Source organism: Coptis chinensis, chromosome 5 (assembly GCF_015680905.1).
Source record: "Coptis chinensis isolate HL-2020 chromosome 5, ASM1568090v1, whole genome shotgun sequence".
In the NCBI taxonomy this organism is placed as follows: Eukaryota; Viridiplantae; Streptophyta; class Magnoliopsida; order Ranunculales; family Ranunculaceae; genus Coptis; species Coptis chinensis.
This window is the reverse complement of record NC_141460.1, coordinates 73746216-73756391: the sequence shown is the minus strand read 5'-3', so window position 1 is coordinate 73756391 and position 10176 is coordinate 73746216. Positions and strand designations below refer to the sequence as shown.

General features: G+C 35.8%; 1 protein-coding gene and 2 long non-coding RNA genes across 3 annotated transcripts; 2 read left to right on the top strand and 1 right to left on the bottom strand.

Moving 5' to 3' along the window:
* The first annotated feature begins 381 nt into the window (after positions 1-381).
* On the top strand, positions 382-1348 carry LOC147498824 (uncharacterized). The gene is made up of 2 exons (XR_015194373.1): positions 382-815; positions 898-1348. It is a non-coding gene; the product is annotated as an uncharacterized LOC147498824 (long non-coding RNA).
* Positions 1349-2333: 985 nt separating this feature from the next.
* LOC147498823 (P-loop containing nucleoside triphosphate hydrolases superfamily protein) lies at positions 2334-6734 on the bottom strand. The gene is made up of 7 exons (XM_086560705.1): positions 6288-6734; positions 6133-6210; positions 5923-6064; positions 5731-5801; positions 4745-4841; positions 4107-4321; positions 2334-2733 (listed from the first exon to the last, which is right to left on the bottom strand). Exons 1-7 carry the CDS (start codon positions 6558-6560, stop codon positions 2473-2475), a joined length of 1137 nt encoding a protein of 378 aa, XP_086416831.1. The 5' UTR covers positions 6561-6734; the 3' UTR covers positions 2334-2472.
* A 305-nt stretch (positions 6735-7039) lies between these two features.
* Positions 7040-9241, top strand: LOC147498822 (uncharacterized). The gene is made up of 4 exons (XR_015194372.1): positions 7040-7170; positions 7259-7331; positions 8984-9078; positions 9191-9241. It is a non-coding gene; the product is annotated as an uncharacterized LOC147498822 (long non-coding RNA).
* Positions 9242-10176: the final 935 nt, after the last annotated feature.

Sequence of the window (10176 nt, the reverse complement as noted above, 5' to 3'; positions counted from 1 at the left end):
TCATCTTACCATCATTTTTCTCTTCAAGATCATTTAGTTTGGACCTTCCTGACCTTATAAATTCTGTTATGCTGCAAACGAGATCCTTCTCAAATTCTTGGTCATCCTTGTGGATGTCATGGTACCCATATCTGACAATGCACCTATAAAGCCTGTATTCTTTTGGTCCGATGCGGCCTACAAGGAACCGTTCCTCAGTTTTAACATATGGTACTGGGACAGACTTGATGCAAAGGAAGACTAGCACCTGGTAACTTGATACAGAAAAGTAGTCACCATCTTTTGATCGATCGCATGCATCCCAAATCAACAAGTCCTAGAACATACAAATAATACTTCCTCTTTTCTGTAAGGTCCCAGTATATGGCAGGCCCTCTCTCATTGCAAACAGCTAAGAATCAGACAATGTTTACACTGTAAGAAACTAGTCTATAATACCACAGAAACAAAACATCAATAGAATTATGTTCATCAGAACAAATGACCAACATCACTTCTCATGGATTGGATTTATCATTGCTGTTACTAGTATAACCATTACTCATTAAAGGGAGGTACCCTTACAGAGAAAACAAAAAACATGCCCTGAGGTCCTCGCAAAGAATCCTATTGAACCTCAAACCACAAGCCCCATGAAACTATGCAATGCCTACTCTTCTCGAAAACAACCTAACTGCTGAGGATAGAAAACCAACTAAACGCCACAAACTGACATAAAGCACCATAAAAATGGCGAGCCAGGATGTCAGAAGACTTGAAACAACACAGCAAGAAATAGACAGGGTTAGCTGGCAAGAATTGAACTAAGAAACTGAGTACATAACAACTTGCTCATTTTTTACATGTACACATTAATGGTTTTCAGTTAGAAATAATGAAATGCGTTCTCTTTCGCAGGCAAGATCTTTGATACGAAAAGGGAATGTAATGAGTATAGTAGATCCCTCAATAGCAGGCAACTTCAAAATGGAGTCGCTTTGGAGAATAACTGAAGTTGCAATACTAAGCATCGAGCAGTATGGAGTTTCAAGACCAAAGATGCAGGAAATAGTGTTGGCCATACAAGACGCAATCAAGATCGAGAAAGGAAGCAGGCAATGCAACTTACGAATATCTTCAATTTCTTCTACAATGCAAGTCTCCCAAATGAGATTACAAACAGACGAAATTGATATTGAAATTTTTGATTTATCAAACAGATGTGTACTCCCATCTGCAAGATAGATGAGTACTCTTTCATATCTATATGTTGTCTTCATGACTTTTAGAACAGCCCATCCATTTTCACAATGTAGGCTTGATCGGTGACTTAAGCATATTGAATTTTATTTTATTTTTTTGCCCAAAACTTGCAAAAATCTATATGTGGTTCATTCATTTAGGTTTTACCTTATTGCGATGATCAATTTGAATCAGCCTTTAAGTTAAACCACGCAGGACAGAGATATCATTCAAACAATCAAACTATTGAGAAAAACAAAAGCACACACCACCATTTTTTGTGCTGTTTTAAGCTCTTGCATACACAGAGTGAACAGAAGCATGATTTGTAACATATCAAAGTAACAATGCAACTTGCGAGAAAAATCCTGTGAAGCTTTGGCCGTATGGCATCACTTAATTGTCCAAAACGTTGTAGAAGTGAGTCCAGAGGAAATGACAGACCTATTTTGTTGAGTCTAAACTGGCCCTCAAATAAAAGAAACATAGAACAAAAAAGTCCCATCACAAACAAAAAAGAAACATATATGCGGTTCATACATATAAGTGAACTTCCCAAGGAATAGGCCCAATTGATGACTTAACCATACCCTAATGATTGTTTACCACATTTTGACTTAACATCCCTGTACAGTATTTCTGAATATTTGTTGTTCATGCAGTTATAATTTGTTAATCACTTCCACTTAGGTGCTACAAACAATTTTCGATCTATCTGAAACTTAGTCCATTATATTTTAGTAATAAGTTCAACCCAGTTAAGAATCCGAGATCACCGTAAATGTACCAAAGATGACAATTGTTCAAAAATGACGCTGACTGTATCAAGTGTCCACATTTAACCTGTCGAAATTTGATAACATCTAAAAGCTGTCATATCAGTTATTAATCCCCAAGTACAAACCCATCACTAGTAGCTCCAGGACCAAGCCAACTGTTAAACTGATCGCTTAAACAGATTGCCCCGACTAAATTGTCAACTAATTGGCCGAGTAAATCGCACATAATCAACTGAGTTGGCCGATCCGAGTCAAAATTGACTCGACGAGTAAGGAAAATAATTACTTTTAGTAATTGAAACAATGACACCATTACAGTTCCACACCTCCACAAAAGTAAGCAAATCTATCATTGAAAATCCATGCTAGTTTCTATTTTTGATTGGCAACAGATTCATATTTCTCTTGAAAGAAAAAAATACATTAAAAAAATATGAAAGACGGCAAGGAAACTACCAAAAAGCTGCAACGTTCAAGGTACAAGGTTAACTGCATCTGGGACATCGTCTAGAGTGAAAGGGCCCAATTTTCCAGTTCTGAATAGAGTAAGAAATTTCTTTGACACCATAGTACGAGCCTCATCACTTGCCTTATTAGGAGGTATCTTAAATGCTCTTTGCAATGCCAGGAACTGCTTCTCGATGAGGCTCTCCAGGTCATTCTCATCCTCCAAATTCCCATCAAAGTCTGCGAGTGTGACATAAAGTGCACACTGCACTTCTGTTACAAGATCCTGTAATATAAACAAATAACCTTTGAGATTGGCGCCAAATAGAGATAAAAATTATGATTGGAAAAGGAAAAAGGAAAAGAGAATATCACAACAGTAATTTATGCGTCTAAATTATGTAGTGTCACACGCACAAACAAGGATATTACAATCAAGCTCGGTCAAGCGCACTCACTTAAGTTAGTTTGTCGCTCTTAACTTTCTATTTGTTGGGTGAGCTAAAATCTTGTCACTCTAGGCAAGAACCCTAGGATCAAGTGTAGCAAGATGCCTTAAAAGCTCTCTTTCAACCATTTTTACAAGGAACCATTTTCACACACTCATGCTTGTGACAGATGGACATATATATTGATGATGCCATATGTGGCTAAGTAAATAACCATTTTATTCTATTAGTACATATAACAACACCATATGCTAAAATGTATTATGAGCACGCGACTAGACTTACATCACACTTTTATCTAGTGAAGTCACTCAGTGCGATCTAAAATACCAAGGATCGCACACCAGCTACAAATGCAGCCTCATACATGTTTGATAACTTGGCCGGTCTATTACAAGGGCCCCTGAAAATGACTATTTATAGCAGTTTGTAAATACGTCATGTGAAGATCACTTGTTTATGAAATTTGATTTGAGAACAAATGGCGACTACATCCTGGTGACTATACCCTGGCACCTCTTGCTTTGATGACAGGGTGTACGGCACTGGCTGTCATGGCTGCCAGTCGTCCTGGCATTGGCGTTATGTGTCCCTCTAAACCAATAAATCCCTGTTCACTGCCTAATTTTGTAAAGTTTGCATATCAGCTAGGCATCACATAGGATGCCGTATTTTAGGCATCCCCAAAGCATCTAAGTTGCATATGGAGTATGAACAGAAATAGTTAGCTGTATCGTGCTGAATTATAATGTAATATGACACGAGTATCGCCAGATAGTATAGGTTAACATCAGAATCCAATAAAACAGCCAGCTAAACCAAGTGGCAGATGAATGAAAGATCATAATAATGTAACCATCAGACCCAATGTTCCTATAACAAAAAGTCTTTTTCTAATTGGTATTGAATTAAATATTCGAGCAGCTATGATGCCAAGAAATCCATGGTCATGGAGAGAAAAGAGGGATAGGTCTAACGTTCCTTTATTGTCATAAGATAGATGTACATGAGAAGCCAACTATAAAATATAAGGTCCCCTACAAAGTTAAAAGCACAAAAATGACCTAAGGCTATATAGTGATGTACCGCACTACCACTACTACATGCTAATTACTGAAAATTGAAATGCATGGTTAGAAATCTAGAATGATCCTAAAGACTATAATCTATTAATTTTCTCCCTGAAAGAATTTGAAAAAAAGATTCATACCTCTATATATAACACATCAGAGTCATTCAACTGTTTTCTTTTTTTTGGCAGTAAATCCTTTAGTCTAGCCTCTTTGTCCTTTGTATAATATCGAACCCCTTCAAGTCTTCTATTATTCAGGTGCTTCCAATGAAGGGGTGTACTTCGACTGTTTAAAATTGCTAGCAAGTATTGAGCAAGACGCTCTTCGCCTACTACTGAATCTTTCACAGAACCTTCATGCACATCAGCAGGTAATGAATTAACAAACAAAAAGAATGTCAACTATAAACCCAAAGCGGCAGCTGTATATTCCGCTACAAAGCTAACCTACGAGCAAATGGACACTGAAAGTATGAAACTAAACTTTGAGATGAACTGAATAACATTACTCAAGTGTTGTTAATTTCCCATAAAATACCCCTAGATCAAGTAGGTTGTTGTTGTTTCCAGAGAGTTCTGTGTTCCAGCCACCCATCAGTTCACAAGTTATATTTAATCTAATCAAACTTAGATTTTCTTCTTTCAGCATGCACATACTCCACGGTAATTGATTAAAAAATTTAGTCATTTAAATTACATCTCAAAAATCTCTCATTTGGAAAACATGGTGCACGAAGGAGAAAAAGATAATTCAAATAAACTCAAAACAAAAATACCAGTTAAAGCTAGCTTTAATCCCGTCTCTATATCCGGTATACTTGGAACCAGCACTCCTGGAGTATCCAGAACATATATGCTAGGTTGATGAGCAATCTGCATATACACAGTTCTGAATTAGTACACATATGCAAGAAAAGAAGGGTACCATGTAAAGGAAATAATGATCAACAGCATATTATATAACCCCGAGTTGGAAAGAAAGCGATAACACTTATACTAGCACAGAAGTACACTCCATGCCTCAGACTAGGTCAACCTTCTCTAACCCACCCAGAGTGAATTTTATCTGCTTAAGAGTTTGGGACTAGGTCCTTTCTCATCCTCTTGTAACCACCTTTGGAGCTTATTGTCTTTTGCAATCGTATGGGATGTCTTTCTAGTTAAAGGGAACCAGCATCATTTTGTGGGCATCTCAGCTACATGGCAGGAGGTTATTTAATCAATGAAGACCAACATTTTCTAATGGTTTGAAGCGTTCAAGGACTTTACATTGTTTTCTTTCTATGTTACATGGACGCCGTATTTTAAAAATGATTTGTGTCAGATACACACACACACGTGTCCATGGCAGACATGACATGGACACATTATATGTGATCCATATACCTCAAATTTTGATATTTCTCCATGTCAGACACTTTGTGTCCTTGCTCGATACGGACACGCATACCCGTGTTTTTATTCTTTTGCCCCAACTGCAATTGTTGATCAAGCCTGCAATTGCTTTATCTTTTGACATTTATGAGTCAATCTTGGGTTCTCTAGACCGTGCAATACCAAAAGGGACAAGGGCTGTTGCCTTTTTATAGGGTTGGCAGATAATTCATTGGCTAAATTTACACTTTGACGATCTTCTACTTGTAGGCTTTCTCAGCCTACCTTTTGGCTTATTAATACTTCTGACCTTTTACCAAGCACAAGAAAAAGTATTGAAGTTTAAAACAAAATACATAAACAAAAATTAATGGTAAAAGAAGTTCACCTTATACCCTGCAATATCTTGAGTCACTCCTGGCAAAGGTCCTACTGTGGCGCGCTTTTTCTTACCCTGCGCTATGAAGAATATCAAAAGAACTATGCTCAAATCAAATGGGTATGTTTACTTGGAGAAACCACTGTCAATGCAAAATGAGTACACCTTGTAAAATACACAACTTGCAATAAAAAAAATTACCAGGAAAGCGAGTGGAGGCAATTTGATGGATGGAATTGATAACAGTTGATTTGCCAACATTGGGAACACCAATCACCATTACCAGAAGTGTAGGTTCCCTTGAAATGACTTCCTTGAGTTTCCACTCCACAAGATCCAGAAGCTTCGATACAAAAACCAATATTAACTATCTAGTCCAATACAGTGAAAGTTTACACATAGACTGCTAACCTTCTGGACAGAGTTTTTGCTATGGGCATTAATCAAAAGACAATCCTGATTGTTATCCTCAAAGTACTGCACCCATTTCTGCAAAAAAGAAGAAAACTTTATTCACTCATCCATAGTAAACTAAGTATCAACCAAATAAAAAAAAAAAAAATTACATGCATTATGTTGGGATTAGCTAAATCTTTCTTATTAAGAGCAATAACACGTCTTTTAGTAGCCAAGACAGACTGAAGATCAGTATTAACAGATGAAATGGGTATTCTAGAATCTCTAACTTCAATAACAAGATCAGATAGTTTCAAACGGTCACGTATAGCACGTGTTGCTGCTGCCATGTGTCCTGGAAACCAGTTTACAACTCCACCACCTTTGTTGAAACCCATTTCTCCCAATCCTTTTTTCACTATCTTGCTCCATCCTTTACTCATTGTTTTTTTCCCCTTCCCCTTCCCGTTTCCCCCTACTCTTCTTCTTTTTCAATAATAACTAGTATGCAAACCGGTTCAATCAATTTTCAAATCATAAAGGAGGAAAGGAGATAGTGGGGAGGGGTTCCTCAAAACCCCGGCTGTAGAGATACTACAAAATATCAACCCGATATAAAGAAAGAACTATAGTACAAAATATCGAGATTTCAGAGAGATGGGTATATAAATATCGAGATATTAATTTGGATAAATACCAGTGTAAATATCATCATGATATTTATTTCGACAATATGTTTTAATTACGATATTGTCAGAGATAATTGGTGCTGGTGCCAGGTGGCGATTCGATTGGAAAAAAAGTGGGGAATTATTGCAAACCGACAAACAAAATTAAAAAAAGGCTACTCCTACCCTCTCCCACGCGAAAGCTTGCCAACCCACGAATTTTGATGGCTAGAAAAGCTCTTTTCTCCACTCTCCACTTCTCTCAAACTCAAACTAAAACTCTATCAAAAGTGAGCATGAATCGAGGACATTGATGGATTTGCTTGGATTTCTAGTGTGCTACTTCTTTCTATTAAGAATTTAATCCATATAACTAAATACTCAGGTAATTCTCCAAATCAATTTTGTTACAGTTTTAATCCCATACCTACCTTTGAGTTATTAATTCTAACTATCTCATTCGGAATTTGCAGGTGAAATTGTAAAGTTGCATTGATCTCAATTGGACTAAATTGTCTTTTTGGGGCGCTGTCCATAATTAATTATGTGAGCAATTTATGGTGTTTGTGTTTAGGATTATAACCTTGATCAGCTTGTTAACCATGTTTGTGAAAATGAAAGGTTTTGGTAAGCATATTTCTAGTATATAAACTATAAAGAGAAGTTACTTTATCAGTAGAAGTTTGGGCATCAATGCGCAATCGTCCTCTTTGGTATTGATACATCATCGTAGTTGGTCCAGTTTTAATCTTGGTAATTCTGACTGATACCAACTTAATTAGTTGCATTTCTTCTTTCTATGCAACTCTTTGATTCTTTTGCAGTATTGATTCCAAGCATAGTTTATAATTAATTTTGTCGACTAAAGACTCGTGGTTTAGGAAGAAAAGTAGTTCTAACTTCTAAGCATTATTTTCTTTATAAATACAGCAGCTCCAGTACATAATTGTCCGAAATCACCAAATCAATATAGAGTTATTTGTATTATGTACTCTTTAAAGTTTCAATGAGGAGTGGATCTAGTTTATCTATCTTCCCCCATACTTACTTCTCATTTATATATTTTCACTGTACTTAGATTGTCTGACCCGACTTTTAGGAAATGAAATAGACCGACTTGCCTTGCTAGCATTCAAATCTCAAATAACTAGGGACCCTTCCAATGTTATGAGCTCATGGAATGATTCTCACCATTTCTGTAAGTGGGAAGGAGTTGCATGCAGTCATACACATGAAAGAGTTTCAATCTTGAGTCTTGAGTCCAAAGGTCTAATGGGTTCTATATCTCCCCACATAGGAAACCTCTCTTTCTTGAGGATCATAAACCTTCAAGACAACAACTTTGGAGGTGCAATTCCTCAAGAGTTTGGTCATTTGCATAGACTGGAACATCTCACTTTGAGTAACAACTCATTAGATGGAAAGATTCCAGTTAGCGTTTCTCGATGCTCCAACCTCATAGGCCTCTATTTAGGCCGCAACAATCTTATTGGAAGGATGCCTATGAAACTGGGGTCAATCTTGAGTAAGTCCAAAAGTCTTGAGTCTTAAAATTAATATCCGATTTTTCGAATACGAATGCGAATCGGAGTCGGATTTTTGGATATCCGTCTACACCCCTATGCATAACAATGATATAAGTGAAAATGATGTATATGTTGTTTTCATTTTAATTCTTGTATATAATTTATAGTATTCTTTTGATTCAAGGATTTGTTACTTGACTTAACTGGCATTGGTCGAGATGGTTAAGTAGCTGGTTCTACAAATCAATATATATTTGAGTAGTTGGGTACTTGGGTTTACGAGGTATGAGGTTTTAATATATGTTATGGAAGTATATTATTTGATTTTCAGGTTATGACAGATTTTAAATTTATGAAATGTTGAAAATACAAAGGGAACTCTACCAAGTGGTGGTTTTATATTTGAGTTATGTATATCATAAGATATTTTGTATTCTTGAAGTCATCTAGAAGAGGATTGTACCCATCTTTGGTCCTTGTCTTTGAGGGTAGAGCAAACTCTTCCATGAACTGATATGTACCAAGCTACATCCAAAGGGGTAGATGTGAACATATTATAGTAATTGAGATGAAAATTTTACTGAAGCCTTAAAGCAATTGTCAGACAACAATTTAAAAAACTTTAGCAATACAAGTATGTTCTCAGTGGTTGCTTGTTTTTCTATTTTGCAGCATAAGCATAGCTGAAAACTTAGTTGTTGCACTCTAGGTACATCGTGTTGTCTCAGTGGTTTGTTCTTCTCCCACTTTTGGTTGTTGCGCACTAGGTACGTTGTGTTTTTTTTTCCACCAAATATCAAATTTTCTAGTATTTCGAGTAAGAAAGTCGAGCATTTATTAGTAAGAATAATTCAAATAACCTGTTCATTGTTGGTGCAGTAATGGAGTTTGATTTGTAGTAGTGGAGTTGGCTTCTGATTCTCTTGAGGTAAAACTTCTACCCATTTCGTATACTAGTTTTATTTGTTGCTTGGTATTCAGAAGCAATAACATAGGTAATGAATAAATGTTTTTATAAGGTAACATGCATATAAGGGATATGTTTTGGTTGTGTGTCATGACAAAGTCATTTGGTTTGTATATTAGGTAGTGTTAGAATTTATTCTTGGTTTAATTATCAAGTGTGCAGGTTATATGTTTTTTATATTTTATTTGCGTATGACTTTAAATTAATTTGAATGGCTAATGTAATTTAGCTTGGTATTCAGATTCTATGGATGAACTGATAGTTATAGAATTTATGTTTGTCTTTTTATTGTCTTCTTTTTTATTTTATTTTATTTATTTTATTTTTATTTTTTTATATGAGTATTTTAGGATATCACTCAAAAGTTGAATAACAAAGGAAACTTGGTAGTTTTAGCTCTTTTGTTTTATAAACAAGCAAGTTAGTGTTAAAAATATAATGCAATGGTAAAATTGTCTAAATGATTTCCTACCATTATTTCTAAGATAGAGTTATGATTAGCATTGGTTGAGGCATGAATATAAGAATTAGATGTAGGAAAAGTGCTCAAACTTTTAAGACAACATTGGAATATCAATAAAATTTGATAGCATTGGAATATTCTTGATATCACTCAAAGTCTTTGGTTTTGAACACGGTGCACCTACATGTGATCTGAGAGTTCCTACTTGTTTAAAGATTGGTTAATTCCGATCACAAGCCCGGATGCCGGTTTCGAACTTGACTGTAATTATTTGATATTGTTAATATTTGGATGCTTGACTATTATAATTAAATATAGAAAAAGCGCCAGACACAGTTAAGGCAACATTGGAATTTGAGTTATAGGACCATGTACTTGATCCATGTACTTTTAAATAGGAATCATCAAATTTAAGTATGTTTTGATAAATGAGGA

What these genes read in the sequence shown, in the direction of transcription:
- LOC147498823 (XM_086560705.1), bottom strand. Translation starts at nt 6,560, where the DNA reads ATGAGTAAAGGATGGAGCAAGATAGTGAAAAAAGGATTGGGAGAAATG. An exon ending in GCAAAAACTCTGTCCAGAAG is followed by an intron (nt 6,065 to 6,132) that starts GTTAGCAGTCTA and finishes TTTGTATCGAAG; the next exon opens with CTTCTGGATCTTGTGGAGTG. An exon ending in TGCCTCCACTCGCTTTCCTG is followed by an intron (nt 5,802 to 5,922) that starts GTAATTTTTTTT and finishes TATTCTTCATAG; the next exon opens with CGCAGGGTAAGAAAAAGCGC.